General features: G+C 41.5%; 1 protein-coding gene across 11 annotated transcripts in view; it reads left to right on the top strand.

Moving 5' to 3' along the window:
* BLTP1 (bridge-like lipid transfer protein family member 1) overlaps positions 1–20853 on the top strand; it is a 206545-nt gene that overhangs the window by 95503 nt on the left and 90189 nt on the right. For all 11 annotated transcript variants that reach the window (XM_072625207.1, XM_072625201.1, XM_072625203.1 and 8 more), the window contains 13 exons: positions 13–847; positions 1860–1930; positions 2595–2768; positions 4054–4174; positions 7511–7657; positions 8120–8244; positions 8700–8899; positions 12538–12735; positions 13751–13962; positions 16296–16447; positions 18656–18806; positions 18983–19135; positions 20586–20826. In XM_072625207.1, coding sequence (XP_072481308.1) covers positions 13–847; positions 1860–1930; positions 2595–2768; positions 4054–4174; positions 7511–7657; positions 8120–8244; positions 8700–8899; positions 12538–12735; positions 13751–13962; positions 16296–16447; positions 18656–18806; positions 18983–19135; positions 20586–20826 — 2780 coding nt within the window. The remainder of the gene's footprint in view (positions 1–12; positions 848–1859; positions 1931–2594; positions 2769–4053; positions 4175–7510; positions 7658–8119; positions 8245–8699; positions 8900–12537; positions 12736–13750; positions 13963–16295; positions 16448–18655; positions 18807–18982; positions 19136–20585; positions 20827–20853) is intronic.

Genomic DNA, 20853 nt, shown 5'->3' with positions numbered 1-20853 from the left:
TTTCTGTCTTAGTGTTCCTACAGAAGTTTCAGGAAATAGTCCTGTTTCTCCAAATACTCAGGACAAGTCCGGAGTTCAGTCTCCCCTCAGGTCACCCTTAAAACGACAAGCATCTGTGTGTTCCACCCGCCTTGGGAGCACCAAGAGCCTGACTGCGGCTTTCTATGGCGACAAACAGCCTGTGACGGTTGGAGTTCAGTTCAGTAGCGATGTCTCCCGAAGTGATGAGAACGTGCTGGATTCCCCCAAACAGAGAAGGAGCTTTGGCTCCTTCCCATACACGCCGTCAGCAGACTCGAATTCATTCCATCAGTACCGCTCCATGGATTCCAGCATGTCCATGGCTGACAGTGAAGCCTATTTTTCTGCTGCTGAAGAATTTGAACCAATAAGCAGTGATGAAGGCCCAGGAACGTATCCTGGGCGGAAAAAAAAGAAAAAACAGGCACAGCAAATTGACTATAGCAGGGGCTCCATTTACCACAGTGTTGAAGGACCCCTCTCAGGCCATGGAGAAAGCATTCAGGACACACAGACTCTGCCAATCAAAACACATCCTTCGCAGGCTTCCTTTGTTTCAGCCCTTGGAGGGGATGATGAGCTTGGAGAACACCTGTATGTAACAGAAGGCGAGAAAACCGAGAGGGAGCAGATCACTTCTCAGCAGCCTGTCATGAGCTGTTACCAGACTTACCTTACTCAATTCCAGGTGATTAATTGGTTAGTTAAACACCCCACAAACAAAAGAACTTCCAAATCCTCCTTGCACCGGCCATTGGATCTGGATACACCAACCAGTGAAGAAAGCTCATCCTCTTTTGAACACCTGTCTATCCCAACTTTCAAGGTATGCCATGGGATAGACATTTTATTGGGGGAAGGAGGGTGGCAGTAACTTTATTTTTTTATTGAATATCTGAACATCAGAATATCTGTAGACAGTGGTACAATTTAAACATACGGTTGTGGAGAAGCAAAAGATGTTAAGACATGTCTTTTTGAGACAAGAGAACTCACCAGAGTGGGGGCAGTGTCAGAGGAGAGAAGGGGACAAACCACTCTGGTATCTTTGCCAAGGAAACCCCAAATGAGGTCACAGAGAATCGGACCTGACTGCTGAAATGACTCAACAACAAGAAGCTGGGGCAAAATTAAATTACTTGTCCAGGGTCACATGGACCCCGGGAGTCCAAGGTGGAACTTGGCCCGGGGTCTTCTGGCATCCTCAGCCAGTTCTCTTTCCAGTATCTTTCACTGTTTCCCTGTGTGTAGATTTTTGAGCTCAAAGGGTCCTTCGTTGCCATTTAGTCTGGCCAGTGGGAGGAAGGAAATTGAGCAGCATTGAGGTTCTTTGACTTGCCCCACACAAGAACTAGTAGGGACATGCTGGAGCCACTTTGTGAGAGCCACCTGGAACATTTACATGTTGGGCAGCGGCCGATGCTACAGCTCAGAGCTCACTGTATTCTTTTGCTGATTGTTTAGAGCCAGCTTCATGTCCTAACTCTCTGCTCCAAATCTAGCATGTGCTCTACTACAGCATTCTGTTTTAAGATACCATGAAGAGTTTTTAATATTCACTTAAGTATAAAACATGAAAAAAGATGCATTTGCCGGACAAAGATAACATAAAGCATTTATGTAGCATATGTGTCGTCTTTATGTTATCTGCTAGTTAGACTTTTCCTTGGGATCATTTTTCTGTAGCTGCAAGGGACCTCAGAGGCAATAGAGTCTAGTCTTCTGTTACAGCATATTTTTCTCCACTTCCATGACTCATAGAGAACGAACATGAAGTCATAGAGACTTCAAGAAAGATTTCATGATGAACTTTTCAGGATTGTTTTGTACTGTTCTAGGTCATCAAACAAGGCCTCACAGCTAATTCTTTACTAGACAGAGGCATGCAGCTCACAGGCACAACTTCAAAGTGAGTAAACATGATCTCGTCTCCTTTTAACATAAAACTTGGTTTTATTCATAAAATTTGTCTTTCTGAGTTCAGTTCTATCTACTTAATTAAAGAGCACAAGGAGATGCTCAAGCAGCAGTGTTGGAATCACCAGCCTCTTTTATTTACACCTTTTCTTCAACTAAAGCTAAAAGCCTTAATAGCAGAATTTTTATTGCACACATTGTGAGACAGTAGTGTTAGTAAACAGTTATATAGCTCTTTAAGGTTTGCGTGCATCATCTTATTTGATGATTTATGATTTGAAGGAAAGTTTTATGTCGGACAGTTTAGCATTGTGAGTTTAGTGTTTGACGGTAGTAAAATAAGGTGTTAATAGTACCTTGGAAGGCTTCCTATCTAGTGTAATTTTGCTTCTTACTCTTCATGTTCAATATGCCAACCATTTGTAATTGATTCTGTAACCTGTTCATGAAAAGCATCCAGTCATTCTGATGTCTACTTAATTGCTTGAGCTAACTAACTTAGGTGAATTTGAGACTCGCAAGTTCATACTGTGTCTTTCTATAGATTTTTAGAATCTGTAAAACATTGCTCTTCTGAAAATTGCTGTCTGAATGACTCTAGATCCTGCTTCAGAATTTGAAAGAAGTTAAGTGTTTACTCGGTTTGAATTCCACAGTACACCATATACCCCCTTGGAAAAGAAAGTCCTGGAAAACACAGATGATGAAACATTAACAGAAGAGTGGACCTTGGATCAGCCCGTCTCTCAGACCAGGACCACGGCCATCATAGAAGTGAAGGGGACTGTAGATGTTGTCTTGACTCCCCTGGTAGCTGAAGCTGTAGACAGGTATTTTCTTTTAAAGTACATCACGTCAGTGATCAGATGATCATTCTGTAAGTGAACATTTATAATGATCTTTTTAAATGACCTAAATAACAGAATCATAGCATGCATAGGAAATTCAGATTCCACAAAGATTTGCCTAGCGGCTACCATGTGCAAGTTGCTGAGACTACAGTGCAGAAAAAGCTTAGTTCTTCCGCTCCAAGACCTTCCTGTCTACTGGAACAGCTCTAACCTAGACACAGATAAGGATGATGCAAAGTAGAATGTGATGAGGGCAAAAGAGAAATTCAGACAAAGGTTGTGAAAACTAGAGGAGTGAAGGAAAGGGTAGGGATATATTCTGGTTGGGATCTGCAGTTATCCCTTCCACATCATGACTTTCCATGTTGTGGTTTCAATATGTCACATATTGGCATAAGAAATTAAATGGAAATTTTGGGGGGAGTTTTGTAGAAGTCCCAGGTGACATACAGAGGCCAGTAGACAACACAGAAAGTTCAGAAACTCAGAAGTGCATAAAAGACATACACATGTACACACACACACGTACACACATATACATATATATATCATATTGTATAATACCAACCTATTTTATCTTTTAATACCATGATAATTCAGACTTCTTTTCTGGTATATAAGGAGAGACAGAAAATTTTATCTGGATTTTCCAGATCATGGGGACTCTATGTTCCTAACCGCGCAATGTGGAAGGGATAACTGTATTTATTTAGTTTCCACAGACTTCCAAAAATGAATTACAAAATGTAGCTCACATATTCCTAAACCTTGTTTTCATGGTGTATCTACTGTAGTCATTCCTGTGCTACACATTGTGTCCATCTTCCTAGGGAAAACAGATAAGAAAATTGTGTGTGTGTGTGTGTGTGTGCGTGTGTGTGCGTGTGTGTATACACACACACATATATATATACACACATATATATATTCGCATACATATATATAAAATATATATATATTATATATATAAAATTAAAGCACATGCAGTTAAGAAAATTATATACATAATTTGTGGATAACAGTAAAAATGAGAAGGGGAAGAGACTAGGGAATTCTACGAGTGGTGTAAGTGGGAAGGAGACAACTTGACCGTGAGTTCTTGTGGAAACAAGAACCGTGTCTGATTATGAGTCCTGTGTTTCAGAATCGTTGCACGTGCTCTCTTAATGGTTCTCTCCTGCATTGGCTTCACTTCCTCAGATCACAGGGTTCTGTAAGCTTTGTGTTGGTCTCTGACTCCACATGTCTGTTTTCCTTCCCACAGATATATTGAAGCGATGGTTCACTGGGCCAGTACCCGGCACCCAGCTTCAATTGTGGATCATCTTCATGCCAAGGTCCTGAGAGAAGCCGTACAGAACAGCAAGACAACCTTTTCTGAAAATGTAAGATTGTCTCTCTCCTAGTCAGTCAGTCAGCAAACATTAAACAAGCATCTACTGTGTCCCAAGCCTTGGGCTAAGCACTGAGGACACAAAGAAAGGTGAAAGATAGCGCCTGCCCTGAAGGAGCTTACAGCATAATGGGAAGACAACAGGAAAACAGCTGTGCACAGCTGAAGTGTCAGTAGGAGATGATTGACAGGAGGAGGGGATCAGACAGTGAGACTAGAGCAGGGGCTTGAAGAAAACCCAGGAGGTCAGTGGGTGAGGAGGGAGGGCATCTGACACCCGGGGACAGCCAGGGAAGAGACTTGGAGTCAAGAATAACAAGGAGGCCTGTGTGACTTTACCGGGGATTTAGTTTGAGGGAAGGATATTCCAGAAATGGAAATATATTCAGACAGTAATATTGCCATGATATTATTTAATTTGGTGTTTGTGCAACTTTCCTGTTATCTGGTATAAAATTGTTTTACCCTGTACTCCTTATAAAAGAAGACATGCATAATTAGTATTGAGGATTGATAGAGGTGACCAAACATATTTAAAACCATCAAGCTATAATTCCAAGTCCTTCCTCAAAACCATGCACTTCTGGGAGCAGTCCTCTGCTCTTCCCTAGCCCCTTTTATTTAAAAAAGATCACAAGTCCCTACCTAGAGAACAGGTGCCTTAATTTTTGTGACAAGTCAAGTTTGGTGGGGGTAGGGTGGGGTTTAATTACTTGAATCTAACATGAAATAGTTTGACTTATCTTTTAGAAGAAAATATGTGATTTCCTTAGTGGTTCCAGCCATGTGATCCATAGTATAACACTGAAGCTAGAGACTAGATTTCTATAGAGATCCTTATTCTAGATCTGTGGTTCATTTCCAGGATTTCATAATCTAGTTGGAGTGAGAACCTTTGTAGATAGTGCAGTCGTACTGGGGAACAGAGAGGGGGAGAGTTTCCTTTAGCTGGAATCACCTTAAGATGCTTTCTGCATGGTTCCTATTTTGTCGCCTCCAGATCATAGGATGATAGAGTCAGAGTGGATGGGATCCTAGACTGACTCCAAGGGACAGTCATGGCAAGTGGGCGGCACAGCTTCATGTCATGCCCCCTGACTTTCTAACAAGGCCAAGTCACTTCACCTAGACCACAATGTCTCTAATCCAGACAGTAGGAATGATAGAGTGCTGAAATGAGCTTTTGTGTGGTCTAGAAATGAGTGCTGTGATTAGGGGAGAAGGGATTGGCCAGATGGTGTAGTACCAGTGCAATATTCACAGCGCCTACGGCAGCCATGAACATCCAGATGCAACTCCGAATCACAAAATACAATAGACTCTCCACGTGGAAGACAGAAATAAAACCTTTATTCAGACACCAGAAAGCCAAATCAGTCTATACACAATAACAATGCAGAGGGCAACACCAGCCCCAAGCCTCCCCCTGGCTAGGCTTCCTACAAACCAGCTCCATGAAACAGATCACAAGCAAGCTCCCTCACTTACACTCTCCAGCTGCCTGCTTCCTTCCTAGCTCTGACTGCTCTCTGACCAGTTTTGTCTCAGCCTCTGCTCTAAATCCATGTCTTCCTATTTCACCCTTCCTGCTCCCCCTCTCCTGCTCCCTGTGACTTACTCATGTGACTCAAGCTTCCATGTGACCCTGGCAGGTCACATGGGCCTATTAATGAATGGGAAAGATCTTCCCATTTAAATTACCGTTATAGATGGGTTAGAGTTTTGTGACCTTAAAAAGGGGTGGGACTGTTGGTTAGTAGTGTGTTTGCAGGCACAACACTGTAACCTTCCGTGAGCTTTGTTTTTTTTGTACAATCAATATAGAGTGATGATACTGTATGAGAGGCAGGGTGCAGAGTAGAGGGGCAGGGACGGAAGCATGAGTGGGAGCCCAGAGGACCTGTCTCTGTCCCTGGTAATCTAGTCAGTTCTCTAAGATTGGAAAAGGTGCTGACCTGCATTGGGAGAAAGAGCGTCCTTATTCCACTTATTAGCACACTGCTGGTATATAGTAGGTACCTAAATGCCAGTTGATTGACTGAAAACCCTCTACATCAGTGAACCGCAGGTCCATTCTCTATCCTTATTCCTAACTCAAGTGCAGAGCTGTCCCCCATACCTTTGTCTCAGAATCCACCTCTCGTTCTCTTTCATGGTTCAGCTCAAGTTTCATCTTCTTCAGGAGACCTTTGATTCACTTGTGTAGCTCTGCTCCTCGCACAGCTCTCCAGATCTGTACATTATAGGTGGTTTGGATCTGCCTTGGTGGATCTGCTGGAGCTGCAATTCCAGTGTGTTTCTGCAAAAGAGAGATAATAATAGCACCTACCTTGTAGAGCTTTTTGAAGTGAAGTCACACATGGGAAGCACTTGACAAATTTTAAAGTACTGTGTAAATGGTAGTTCTTGTTCTGAATTATCATCATTGTTACTATTTTGATCTTTGATCATAAAAAACATGATAGATAAATGAGACAGCAAGTGGGCCACTCAGGTGGGCCGTTGTTACTGTTCCAAACAAAGAGGAAGAAGGCCTCTAGCACTTGGAGTGAATCATCTGTGGGGTCTTAGGTCTTAATCGTTCCAAGTGCACGGGGATATGCGATAATTTCAGTGAGTCATTCAGTTAAAGAACATTTATTAAGTGCATGTTCCTATTGTTCAGTCATGTCCAATTCTTCTTGACCCCATTTGAGGTTTTCTTGGCAAAGATACTTGCCACTTGGCAAAGATAAGTTTGCCATTTTTTTTCTCCATCTCATTTCACAGTTGAGGCAAACAGGGTTAAGGGACTTGCCCAGAGTCACACAGCCAGGAAGTGTTTGAGAGTAAATTTGAACTTGGGGCTTTCAGACTCCAGACCCAGTGTTCTATGCACGGTACCAGCTAGCTGCCCATTAAATGCCAGAATGTACCAAATACTTTGTTTCATGTGCTTCATAAAGTGAATTTTCAGAAAGATTATTGGACCTTCTCCAGAGTTAAGTCTGTTTTCCTAGAGGTAGTATAATTATAATCCTAAAAGTTGTTTGTGTGTCCATCCATCCATCCATCCGTCTGTCTGCCCTCTACGTATATGACAGTTACATAACCATTGAGCTCCTTGCTCTTCAGATCACTTGATTAGTTTCCCATCCAACAGACCAAACTTGAACATTAAGGCTCTGGATCTACGGCACCAGCTAGAGATTCTGAGCCTCGGAAGCTGAGTTGCTTGGGTGTTGAGCTTAAATGAACTTGCAGACATGCTTAAAAAGAGGAGATGTTGATAATCCTGTTAACAATGTGCATATTGGTAAAAGAGTCATCACCATTTCCTTCTTTTCAGTTGTCCTCCAAGCAGGATATCAGAGGAACAAAAACTGAGCACCCAACCACAGGACATGTCAACCAGGGGCAAGCACAGACAAATCTTGTGTCCAAGCAAGATAACGTAACCATCAAAGGTCTTCAGGCCAATGTCAGCGTACCCAAGGTAATCATTTCAGCGGCATTTGAGGGAGAATCTTCTGAAGAAGAAATTCAGTATTTTATCTACTCAGTTTCCCAAACTGTTGCAGCTGATGGATGATTGGATTTCTTTTACTTAATGCTAAATTTTACACAACTCATTAAGGGCACGGTGGGAATGTAAAATCAGACTAAAATGGCTCTGGCATCATAATGGCATTGTCTAGCCAAATGCTTGGATCAAGGCTTCTAACATTTTTAATTGGATCGTATGATTATTTTACTTTTGAAATATTGCATTTTCATGTTTGTTACTTAGCACTACACCAGATACACAAACTATTAATCTTATACACTTGGAAGTTTAAGGATAAATGTTGGGTTTTTGTCAGAAATTTAAAAAAATTATAATAATATTTTAGTTAATTTTACTTCAGTTAATTCAACTGATGTTACTAACATTTCTTTGAAACATTTGATATTTTAGGTAAACTTATGTTTATTGCAAGCATCAGTAGAAGAATCTCCTACAGCTTCTGGGAGAAGTGTGACTCATGTTTCCCTGGTGGCGTTGTGTTTTGATAGAATTGCTACACAAGTTCGTATGAACAGGTATGAAGAATGTTTTCTTTCTTCAACAGAAGTGTCCTATTTTCATCCTGCAGTTTAATTTGATAAAATGAACCTTTAAAAAATGAAAAAGAATAAATGATCTCTCATATTCCTGGAAAATAAAATTCATGTTTCACAATATCTAGCACAGCGCCAGGGAATTCCTGAGAGCATGTAAGAGTAAATTAATTGTTAGGGCAAGGAGCCAGAAGTCTATTTTCTTTATGAACAAAACATAAAAATTGGTTAGTTATATTAGTTATATTCAATATATATATATTCATATTATATTCATATATTCAAAAGTTACTGAGTTTTTTTAAATTTAGAAATTGTTGATCACAATCAATCTTAGTTTTAATATAATCTAGAAATGTCCTCTTCAGCCTTAGGGAGAGTGATGATTGAATGGTTCACACGTTTACAGTAAAACTGCTTTTACTTCTCTTGGTAAGAGGTGTGGTTGAAGAGACACCAAGCAGTACAGAACCAGGCAAGACGTCAAACTGGGAAAGATACGTCCAAGCCAGCAAAATGCAGCCTCAGTCTTCTGGCTCCCTGCGATCGAATGCTGGAGCAGAAAAAGGCAAAGAAATTGCTGCCAAGCTCAACATCCATAGAGTACATGGGCAGCTTCGGGGCCTTGATACAACAGGTAGGACTATGGCACCAAATCATTTTTCTTTGACTTGAAAAATTATCTTTAGAAAAAGTGTTCTGGCTGTGCAGTCCTGGACCAATCCCGGAACCTCTTGGGGTTCCAGGCTGCTCTCCAAGACTATAAGTTACAGGTCAGTGACTGATTGGCCTTAGTAGAGAGAATGTCCCATTTGGGATTTCCCCAGTCTGAATGGAATCACAGCTTTGGTCAGAAGACAGAGGTAGTTTTGTTTCCCGTGTACAGTGTGACTACTTGAATCAGTTCACAGGAGAGAGTCCTGGGTTTAATATATTTAACTCTATGTTGTTTATATTCCAGTAAGATTCAAAAAAGGACTAGAAACAAGACTTGGTTTACTTACCTCTTGCATGTCTCTTGATATTAAGTATTCGCTCTCTCTAGAACAGGCAAGCGCATAAAGTTGACCATTTATGTTTTCTGTTCCCTCATGTTGAACACATTGGAGTCATAGTCAAAGTATAGAAGTAGCCACAGGTTTCTGAAGAGGAGCAGAGGTCACAGGAGAAGCTGCTGGTGATCTTTCCTTAGGAAGTTAAGTGCATTTGAGGATTTTTGAAGGCCTCTGCCCTTCTTCAGGAGGTGGCCTAATGCCAAGAAATAGCAGAGAATTTAGGAGTCAGTTGTTGACCGGGCTCTAAACCCCAGTTTACTTCTCAGTAAAAGAGAGAGCAATGCTTATGTAGTCTAATTCCAGAATTTTTTTGAAAATGAAGTGAGAATATGCATGTATAGCCAATCCTAATGATAGAACTCCGTGTATGAACTTTAGGTCTTGCTACCGTCTTGTCTGTGGAGCGAGGACTGGTTGTAGAGTGTGGAGGGGAAGGGGTATCCAGGTAGGCTGGAAAGACAGGTTGGAGCCGGGGGGGAAGAGCTTTAAAAGACAAACAAAGGCACTGGTATCTGATCCCAGAGGTCATAGGAAAACACTGGACTTGAGTGAAGAGGGGGATGACATGGGTACATCTGTATATTTGATGTGCCTTGGAAAGAAGGGTTATCTCTTGGTCAGAGACTTCGGGAAGGAGACAAAGAATGGCCTGAGTTTTCTCTGAAACTTCAGAGGTATGAAATCAGATAAGAGAGGGAGAAGGGAGCATAGGGGGTTTTAGGAAGGGAGAAAACACTCAGAAGAGTTTTTGTAGGGAGTGAAACAGCAGCATCCTTATGGAGGCAAACAAAGGCGTCCTTGTTGCAGGGAGGCACCAGTGAGGCTAGATGGCACGGAGATAACACGGAGGCAGATGATGGCAGTCATCCAAGGCTGAGGTTTGGCAAGAGAAAAAGCAGTGGCATGACCAGGGGGAGGGATTCCAAAGCAGAGGCCAGTGTAGGACTGAGGAGGACATCAGATCCTGCCATGCTTACTGTTGTTTAATGGAGCAAGACCTCCCATACATGCATTGAGTTCTTTCATGAGTCCTTAATGGTTACAGAGAGATCTTTTTAATGAACCATCAAGCAAGACATGAAACAGGGACCCAGAGATGTTTACCATTCTGTCCGTTCATTGAAGAGCCCACATGGTAGGAGACTGTTGTCCTGGCATCTCTAGAGGGAAGCCAGCTATTGATTCTTCAGAGACTGATCTTTTGGTCTTGGTCTGAGTGCACATGCAAGACTGAACTCGGAAAATAACTAAGCAGTTTCGCTCTGGAATAAAGGTCTGAGAAGGAGACCCAGAGGTCTCCTGAGCTCACTAGGAGGACAGGAAAGAAGTAGAAGCAAAGCTTCCAGGTCCTCTGTTTCCTTCCCACTGCGTGGGACGGACCCTTTGTGGCTGCCTGGTCCTTTCTTTACTTTCCATTCTCCGCCTACACTGATCGCCTCCACACCCTCTGCAGTTCCATCATATTGGTGTGCTTACTGTCCCTTATGCACAGCAGTCCATTTCTGTACATTGCCTGTTGCCCCATGCCTAGAATGATCTCTCCCCATTTCCTTGCCTTGGCATCTTTTGCTTTCTTGAATATTTGGCTCAAACTCTGTCTTCTTCAGGAACCCTTTCCTGAATCTTCAGCTGCAGGTACATTGGGAAGGTATGTGTCTCCTACATTCTGTATTTCAATCTCCTAGCTGTCTTCTGGCCCATGTGGGGACTCCCCGGGGCTTCCCTCTTGTGGCCACTCTCTTGCCTCTGCTGGCTCCTGGTCCCTTCAGCAGAGTGTGCACCAGCTGTCCAGGCAGAACACCTCCCTGCCTCTGCCAGCTTTGGGCCCACCTCCCCAATGGTTCCTTTTCTTCCTGATCAGTCTGGCCATCACTTGGGGGTAGTTCTAACCTAGGTAGAAAGGCTTCTTCCTGTTTCTCTCTTGTATCCTTAATTAGTCTTTCTGGGGCCCTTTTTGAGATGTTCACTGGGATCAATGTGAAGGATCAGGCTTTCTCCGTGACCTTTTATGTCACTGTCTTAGCCAGAACTCCTTTCAGAGCCTTCTTTTTAAAAAATAATCTTCTTGCTCTCTTTTGTTTTTGCATCACTTGAATTTCCCCCTGTACCAACAACACATCAAAAAAAATGTGAAAATAGAAGCAGTATTCGCATCTGGGACCCTCCCACCTGTCTCTGCAAAAGAGCTGGGGAGGGGTGGAGAGGCTTCTTCTCCCTTGTCCTCTTTGGGACCAGGCTTCTTTGTAATTTCTGTTTGTATTGTGGTCGGTGTTTCCATCGATGTTGCTGTCGTCATGGTGTACGTTGTTTCCTGTCTCTGCCGACTTCCCTGCCTCGGTGCCTGTGGGTGTTTCCATGCCTCTCCATCATTTCTTACAGCGCAGTAAGATGCCATCTTCACGTGGTCTGATGGGTTTAGCCTTTCCCAGCTGATGGACATGTGCTGCTCATTCCAGATACATTCATTTTGTTCATGGGGAAGTTACTTCAGTTTCACGCAGGAATCCAGATGATGCACTTTGTCTTTGGTGATGGTCTCTGTGCTTTGTGTGGGGTCTGCAGCATATAGTTTTCTCCTCCTGCTGATTTGCTTTTGGGTGCCATGGAAAGTGCTGCTGATGGAAAAAAAAAATTCTAAATGATTTGTGCCTGAATTACCTTTAAAAATTTTCTACATTGTAACAAGGCAGAGCCCTAATCATCTCCAGGGTACTTAGAGGCAGATCACTTCTCAGAAGGATCGCTATTTATGTACATCATTTACTATGTGGAGATTTTCTGGTCTAGCCCAAGAGTATTTTTTTTCTTTTTTTCACAAGTGAGAAAGTTGAGTGGTAAATGGATTTTGTTTTGTCTACATGGTGATGAGTAAGTGGAGTGTTCATGGTGGATGTTTCCCGGGGTAAAATTAGAACTGTCTTTGTTTTTTTTCCCATCAGTTTTTATTCTAGATTTTTAGGATAGTCTTCCTTCCAGAGCTGAATTCAGTCAAATGACCTCTGAAGAGTTACATCCTATTTCTCAAACCTTTCCCTTAAAAAAAAAGTAAACAAAAGGTATATATTAACTAAAGAATATTTGGGGATTTTAAAAGGTTATGTGCTGACAGAATACACATTGCTTTTTTTTATAGTTTCACTCTGTCCATAGTTAAACTCGTTCATAACAACTTACAGCACCTATGACAGAGCTGTTGTCCTTTACCTTCTTTTGGAAATAGATAATGGGACCTGTGCCATCACGGCTATTCCTTTTGAGAAGTCAAAGGTTTTATTTACTCTTGAAGAACTGGATGAATTTGCTTTTGTGGATGAGACTGACCATCAAGCCATTCCCGATGTCACTCGAGTGGGTCCTAGCCAAGAAAAGTGGGGCTGGATCATGTTTGAGTGTGGCCTGGAAAACTTGACCATCAAAGGTGAGCGTCACATGGGCAGGCGGAAATGTTACTGCAAAACTCAAGAAGAGCTTTGGAACGGAGGCGTCATCCCCTCCTAAGGGTGACAGCTGGAGCACAGCCACAGCCAGACCGCTGTGAAGCATCCATCGCGTGCCACCGCACCTGAGTCCCAGAGGAGTGCTTGGTATCCCCCAGGCACTCGCTCATACACTTCTGTTTGGTGGGGGTGGAGAGCCAGAGCCAGGAGGGGCTTTTCATGGAGAAAGTGGAGTTGGAGCTGAGATTTTGGGGGAACAAGGTGGAGGGTTTGGGGCACAAAACAGAAACTTGTGCCATCAAGGGAGCTTGCATTGTGTCAGGGGAAATGACAAAGAGCCCCCTAGCAGGGGTTGGCTCACTGTAACCTGAGGGCCAGATCCAGCTGCCACCTGCTTCTTATAGCCAAGAAGGACTGTTGGACTTCCAAATAAAGGTTTATCGTATTGCAGGCAGAATTGGGCACAGGGCCATAGTTTTCTGGCCCTTGATCTATAGGTTCACTCAGTCTACGTAGAATAAATACAAGGCACTTTGGGGAAGGTGGACGTGAGCAGCCATGAGCACGGGCCAGGAAAGGCCTCCTGCTGGAGCTGGCTCTGGAGCTGATTTTTAGAAGGAACCAGGGATTCTAAAGGAGATGAAGAGGGAGTGCATTGAAGGCTGGGGGTTTCCCTGAGAGAAGGCATAAAGGCTACAGGATGCGAGTGTGAGGGGAGTGTATCTGTGTGTGTGTGTGTGTGTGTGTGTTTAAAAAGAGCAAAGTTTAATCTTCATGAAACTTTCAGTTTTAGTTATATAATAATAATATTGTGAATAGAAGCTCTGATTTCTTCAGATAGTAGCAGCTCCTACAGATTTTTATGTAAACGTCTTTTTTTGTAGAGAAAGTGATTGAACAATTCCCTTTATTCAGGACTTTATGTAAATGCTTCATAGACTAGCATTCAGACATTTTTCTGTTCCTGGTTTGATAAATGAATGTCTGTCTTTGTAGGAGGAAGACAGTCTGGTGCCGTTTTGTATAATGCTATTGGAATTATGGGTAAATCTAATGCCACCGAGAGGGGTGGACTGCTGACATCCAATAATTCTTCTGATTCCCCAACTGGCAGTGGTTACAACACTGACGTATCAGATGATAATCTTCCTTGTGACCGAATAAGCCCCTCCTCAGATATAAATGGAAATTCTATTTCAGATGAACAGGTTGGTGACTCAGCAGAATTCTGGAGCACAGTTGCTCGCTTTACTTGAAAAGTTTATCATATCTAATGAAACTGTTGATGTCAATGTTTTTTGAAGAAATGTTCATATGTCTACTTCATGGGTGATACTGTGGCTTTTCAGACTTTGAATTTCCCTCATCTTAAATGTGGTAAGCACTCAGTTACTGAACAAAGGGGCTGAGATGAGAAGCCAAGGGCAATTAAGCTTTTTTAATAGTGGAGTTAAAGGCTTTTGTGGGATTTAGATTTCATGAAATCTAGTCTCAAGTGATGTCATTTAAGTTCTGAATCTGTTTTAGTCAAATTTGAGTCGTTAAAGTGATGCTAAAATAAGCTGCAGGCCATGCATCTTTTTTTTTCCTGCATAGAATTGAAGTATTTGGTTACTAAACATTCAGTTCACAAAAACAAGCAAACACATGCAAGATGAGGACTCGAGTTGTCCCCCCATGCTTTCATGTGTCACGGTGAGCATTTCAGCAAAGTCAGACCGAACAATCAGATACCCTCTGTGTCTTTTTTAATGAAGGACTTTTAAAACAATTCTGATTTTTAGTTCTTTATTGGTAGGCTTTGATGCATTATTACATTCATTATCTGTAGTTCCCAACATATTATTCCTTGCCCCCTTTTGAAAACTGTTCCTTATAATAAAGAATGGAAAAGGAGGGGAAAAAATAAAATTCAGCAAAACCAACCTGTAGAGAAATTTGGATCGTGCGTGTGCTGCCCAGTGCCCAGTGCCTGATGTGCACGGAAGAGGAGGGAGTGGGAGGGAAGGAGGAGGCCTCTTTCTCTTCCCTTGGCCAAGCTTGGTCGTTACTATTTGGCAGCTTTCAGTTTGGATTGTTTCGTGGTTGTTATCATTTATATTGTTACAGTTTTGTATTGCACGGTTCATTTGGTGAATTGTGTAGTTTCTTTTTATTTCATTTTGCATTCATTCCTAGAAATCTTTCCATACTAATATGTATTCAAATTGATTTCTCCTTTTAGGCCAACAGTATTTACTTACATTTTGTTTAGTCACTTCCCAATGATGGGCATCTACTTTTTTTTTTAATTCATTTATTTATTTTTCGTTTTTACCAGCTTCTACAAGCTTTTGAGTTTTAAATTTTGTCCCCCTTCTTCCCTTCCCCCTTCCCTAAGAATGTGTGCTGTCTGATATGGGCTCTACATATACATTCATATTAAACATATTTTCACATTAGTCATGTTGTAAAGAAGAATTATAACCAATGGAAAGAAATATGAGAAAGAAGAAAACAAAATAAAAAAGGGAGAGTGCAGGTAGTCTGCTTTGATCTTCATTCAGACTCCATGGTTCTTTCTCTGGATGTGGGTAGAGGGCTTCTACTTTTGAAGAAACATTTATCAGTAACTGAACAAACAAAAAGTACAGCTTCTCCATGTCCCCTTTTAAGTCCATCCAAAGTTCTGTTACCTTTGGCATTCTTTAAGAGTATGTACACATGTGCACATGCACTCACGCGTATGCACACAGAGATATGTACACATACACAGTCACGGACGCACATACTCATACACACATGCACATATATACATGCTCACATACACACAGGGGCACACACATGCACAGACACACGAATTCACTAAATCCCTCATTGTGGCAGTGATTTAATCTATTTGATTGATTAAAATACGTTCCCCCTTTTTCTTCTCATCTTAAAAATGATATTAAAAGTCTTTAGTAAAGTGCTACAGTTATTTCATTTTATAATGTTTTTGAGAAATAGGTTTTTTACCCATCTTTTATTCATTGAGTCATATATCTGGGTTCTTTGTTCTGTTCCATAATTATCCACGTGACCTTGGGTAAATGACTTCACCCTTCTGGGAACCTTTGTCTTCAGAACCTGAAGGTAGAGAACATGGAGAAGAGCTCTTGCAGGATCCTACATGGAGGAAAAGATCTCTTCTGCTTCCACGTTTTGAAGAATTTAACTACCCAAATGAACAAAATATCCCTGGTAGAACCTGTGGAACTTTGAACCACAAGTTAGGACTTTGAGAAGTCTTGGTTATAGATAATGTTTTATTGTCACAGCTAAGAAAGAATATTTTGCTGGGAAGGAGAGAGCCCCGTGCTTTGGTCCTTGTGCCATCACTCAGTGACTTGGGAGTCCTTTAACTTCCTTAGGCTTCACTTGACTCATTGGTAAAATAGGCATGAAAATAATGCCTCAGATACCCGAGACAGAGGAGAGCCTGAGTGATTTCTGAAGGGCCTACAGAATTTTAATAGTAGCTAATGTCTGTTGGTTTATGTCTTTTTATGTGTGTGTGTAGGATGAAGGAGTTGAATCAGATGATTTAAAAAAAGATCTTCCTCTCATGCCTCCCCCACCTGATTCTTGCAGCATGAAGTTGACTATCAAAGAAATTTGGTTTAGTTTTGCTGCTCCAACCAATGTGAGATCACCTGCACACACCTTCTCTCGGTGAGGCTCTAAAAAATTCAGGGCATTTGATGTTTGAGTTCTCTTTTGTCCTTTGTAGAATACTTCTTCCATTTTACTTGTTTCTTGAAATGTATCTTCTTGCGATAATCTGGGCACCTCCTCGTGATGTGGAGGTGACCTTGGATTTCAGAAGGTGGTATGTGCCAACAGAGTTCAGGTCCTGACAGGTCCTACCCAGTGTGAAAAGTTTTTCAGGTTGTGGACGCAGGGACAAACTGTTCAAAGGTCACCTTAGCAAAGGTCAAAAGACTGATTGTCCAGTTGGCCACAGGGGAATGAAATGGTTTTTTCCTACCACCACAAGTCTCAGAAACCATCCACTAAGTTATTGATCTCCACTAAGGAAACCACCATCCACTGAAGTATGGGAAGAAAGTGTTAGAACTTGAATCTATATTGTTTTTCTGAAAAAATAAGAAAAAATGGAGCTTTGTTAATATTTAATATAAGGATTGACATGGCTTCTCTCACTTGGTCTGAATTTAAGTAATCAGGGTCTACTGCAGTACCAAAGTCTTATGAAAGACTCATACAGCCCTAGCTCTAGAACAAGATGAATCCTGCAGCCCTAGATCTAGAACAAGACCTTGGGGAATCTAGCACAACCCGCCCGTTTTAGGAAATTTGTATAACTATTAGTTTTAATTGAGCAAAAATATTTCTGTGCCACTCATAAAATAAAACTATATGAAAATGATTTTATCTTCCATCTCATTTTTAATTTCTACTTTTGTATTTTAATAAGCACACTACATAATAGTTCAGTAGTAAATGCATATAACATATAAATAAAAAGACATGTTTTGGTAGTGCATGCCCCAAACTTGCTACTGATGGGAATGCACAATTGAAACTATTTTGAGACCACTGTGCTAAAGCATGGAGAAGGTTTTAAGTTGTGTCATTTAAATGCCTAAATGAATATCAAGGAACCTTGACGTGTACTCCACTGTGAGTCTTGAGAGAATTTTCATGGTAGAAAAAAGCACCAGGGCTCCTAGAATCACCTGCAACTAGGTTTCTTAACCGTCAGATCTGTTTCTCTCTCTGTATAATGAGTATCAAACTACCTTCTTGACTGTAGTATTGAGGGTTAGTAATTTCAGTTATATTTATGTGACATAAGGATTTTGGAGTTATTGTAAAAAGTATTTTGAGAGTTTCATTAACATCTGTATTGCTATAACTTTTTGTAGACATTTATAAAAATGTGCTTTAAACAGCTGAATTCCTGTTCCATGGATATCACTAACTGAAACACGTTTGATTGTCCAAAATTATTTCTTTCAAAGTTCCTTCTGTCTGGTGAGAGTGAGGTTGTGAAACAAGACAATGTATTCTTTTGATGAAATCACCTTTGCCATTAATGCGTAGAGATTTGCTTAATTGTGTATACATTCAGCTTTTGTAATTTATTTTTAAATAATGGACTCTGCATTTTTTAACCATTGTAAACATGTTCTCTTAGCCTGATTGTGTATCAGTCAACTAGCATTGCTTAAGCTCCTGTTGTATGCCAGGTGTGGTGCCAGGGGCTGGGAAAATAAAAGATAGAATTGAAACAGATGCTGTCCTCAGACAGTGTATGTGTAGAGGGAGACACCAGATAGACTGGACCTCTGCCCTTAGCAAAGGGGAATGGGAGAGTCTTCTTAGATCTCTTCTTTGGTTCTTTATCATTTTGCAACTTTCCTACGTATCTGAAGTGTGGCCCCTCCTCTCTATTTTACCCTGAATCCTCCTCTTCTTCAAAGCTCAATCTGGCTGCCACATCCTGCAAGGGATCTTAGAAACCTTCAAGTTCAGCCTTCTCATTTTATACACAAGGAAAATGAGGCCCAGAGAGGTTACATAGCTAGTGGGTATTTGAAGTGAGACTTGAACCCAGGTCTTCCTTCCTACATGCCCAGCACCTTATTCACTCTACCTTGAAGCCTTCTTCCTGTGGGAAGAGAATGAGCCCCCCTTTCATTTCTCAAATTTCCTTATATTATGCTCTTGGTTTTTATCTTTATGTCCCCAGCATGGTCATATTTTTACATTTGCCTTATAAAGGAAATGTCCATTAAGACACTTTGTAAGCGGTGTGGTAGGTCGTTCAGCTCAATCACATCACTTCTGTTCTCCTACGAGGATAAGTCATTGAAATGTAAATCCAGTCTGATGAGTCTTGTTTCTTGTGACTAGGCAGCTGAACCTTTTGAGCACGGCTACTCCTGCTGTAGGTGCTTGGCTTGTTCCCATTGATCAACTCAAGTCATCTTTAAACAAATTAGAAACTGAAGGAACCTTAAGAATTTGTGCTGTGATGGGGTGTATAATGACAGAAGCCTTGGAGGTATATACATGCTGATTTTTTTTAACAGTGAAAAATGTAAAGCCCATTTTATTTCACTTACATTTTACCAGTAATACATTAGCCCACATCATATTTCATTACCAATAAATTCCTAAGTATAGAAGGATCTCTAATTGTATCCACATGCATTTTCTAATATTTACCATTTGTTTCAGAATAAAAGTATGCACTTTCCTCTACGAAGCAAATACAACAGACTTACTAAACTTGCTCGTTTTCTCCAAGAAAACCCTTCATGTTTGCTTTGCAATATCCTGCACCACTACCTCCACCAGGCAAACTACTCCATCATTGATGACGCTACAATGGTGAGTTACTAGAACAAGAACTAGCTTCCAGCTGGGGAAACCTTCATCCTCTTGAGGGCCTTTGAACCTCAGGAAAATAAATTAAGTCCCAAAGACCAACATTCAACTTAGATTTGGCGTCCACATTTTAAATTTCAAAATTGTGCGTACAGAATGTTCTTTAATGGATACTACTTTATTAGTTTAAAAGATACTGCATTTCCACATTCTGTCCAGTCCCGGGGGGCTGGAGTAGAAAAAGAAAGCAGGGATGACAGAAAAGCATATGTGAATAGAAGTAGAATAAAAAGGGCTGGAAAAGGCTCAGTAGATTTAGGGTATCGCTGTGAGGTAAGTTTTGTGTTTGCCAGCTGTTCCTTTAGACTCTCTCCAAAGGGCTGGGCCTCCCTCAGGACAGCCTCCTGTTGGAGGTTTGACATGCGAACACAAAGCGTCCTATCCCTAGCTTATTCAGCAGCCAACACCACGCCAGGAGCCCCTGAGGGAAGCAGCTTCCAGGCTGACACTTTGCTCTGCTCTCCAAGCCTCTGAGGCAAGGCCAGGGCTCCCCCATGATGGTCTTGTACCAGATGATTAGGAAGTGAGGTTGCAGCCAAAGCCAGGCACATCTGCCTTCTAACACAAGCCTTACTCAGCCTGCTCCCCCCTGACCACCACGGCATCACAACAGACGACAGTATCAGTGGCCTCGAGGTTGGTCCACTTTCCATGGTTCTTTACTTGTATTGGTGAAGTTGTTAGAAGTTCTCAGTGGGTTGGTTCCGGTGAGGTGGGGCTGGAGTCTGCAGTGCAGTGACATCATCCAGAGTAAACTGTTGTGATTGAAATAATTCCACATTGATATGGCCCAGTGAGGTCTTGGACACAGATGGCCAGACTGGCCAGTTTTTTAAGCACAGGCCTCTTGTTTGACTGAAGGAGTAGTTAAATAGATAAACACAAGTGAAATTGGTCATTATTTCTACAAGGGCATTTTTGAAGAAAATCAATTCTAACAATACATAGAGCAAAGGATTTTTTTTTTTATTTTAAATTGGAAATCTGTTCTATTGACTTCCCAAACCTCAGTATTAAATTTTGCTGCAAATACTTGTAATCCTCCAGAAAATTTGGTCGTTTATTTGCATTCTACTTGACCACAGAACATCCATCATTTTTCTGGAAGTGTCACATTTCCCTCACATGTTTAAAACAAAACTGGAATACTTCCAAGGGCTCTGAAGTTATGACAATGGTGGTTACTTGACCTTTGTATGATGGGATGCTTCCCCTTGCTCTCTCATTCATTACTTGAATTTCCCAGGTCATTTTGAATAGTACTAAGTCAGGAATAGAAGGGCTGCTTCCACCCAAACTTCATTTATCCTTTTACACATTCATTTACCCCAAGCTGGTCCATCATTTCCACTTTGCTTTTGGAAGGCTGTTTTAAACTATCTTATTGTTTCAGAGTGATGGACTGCCTGCCTTAGTAACTTTAAAAAAAGGTCTCGTTGCACTTGCGAGGCAATGGATGAAATTCATTGTAGTCACGCCGGCTTTTAAAGGTGTCAGCTTACACAGGCCAGCTCAGGCCTTGAAACCCCAGGCTGTGGTGAGCCATGACCATGAGGATGGACTAGGACTGGACAGTGCTGGTGGTCTTCAGAGTGATACCAGTGCCGATGGTGCCGAATTTGAATTCGATGCAGGTAATTTTGTAATCTGAGTTTTTGCCT

Source organism: Notamacropus eugenii, chromosome 7 (genome assembly GCF_028372415.1).
Source record: "Notamacropus eugenii isolate mMacEug1 chromosome 7, mMacEug1.pri_v2, whole genome shotgun sequence".
Classification (NCBI taxonomy): Eukaryota; Metazoa; Chordata; class Mammalia; order Diprotodontia; family Macropodidae; genus Notamacropus; species Notamacropus eugenii.
This window is presented reverse-complemented; position numbering and strand designations above follow the sequence as displayed.